This window comes from Thyridium curvatum, assembly GCF_004353045.1.
Source record: "Thyridium curvatum strain D216 chromosome Unknown NODE_313_length_260_cov_68.142857, whole genome shotgun sequence".
NCBI lineage: Eukaryota > Fungi > Ascomycota > Sordariomycetes > Thyridiales > Thyridiaceae > Thyridium > Thyridium curvatum.
In genome coordinates this window covers 1-260 of record NW_022157060.1, presented here as the reverse complement: position 1 = coordinate 260, position 260 = coordinate 1, and the positions used below count along the sequence as shown (strand labels likewise).

General features: G+C 53.1%; 1 protein-coding gene across 1 annotated transcript; it reads right to left on the bottom strand.

Annotated features, from left to right (window-relative positions):
• Positions 1–15: 15 nt before the first annotated feature.
• On the bottom strand, positions 16–260 carry E0L32_012460 (uncharacterized protein; the record flags this gene model as incomplete). Its single annotated transcript, XM_031135299.1, has 1 exon — positions 16–185. A coding segment is annotated over one exon (170 nt), but the record flags the coding sequence as incomplete, so codon positions are not given.

The window sequence follows — 260 nt, the reverse complement described above, 5'->3', positions numbered from 1 at the left end:
AAAACACCTGGGAACCTATCGGGAACCTGACGCATTGCCAGCGGAAGCTTCGGCAGTTCCACCAGCAAAGTCGAGACCAGTCAACAACTGACCACCGCCCAAACCAACGGTACTCCAGTCGATCACACGAGCGAGGGTCTTGCGTTTCTCGGATGAATCAGAAAGTTTCCGTTTCTCGACGCGACCTGAGGACATGTTGTCAGAAGGGCGCCAAAAGAATCGAGGGGAGAGTTTGACACCTACGGTAGAAGTTTCAGTTC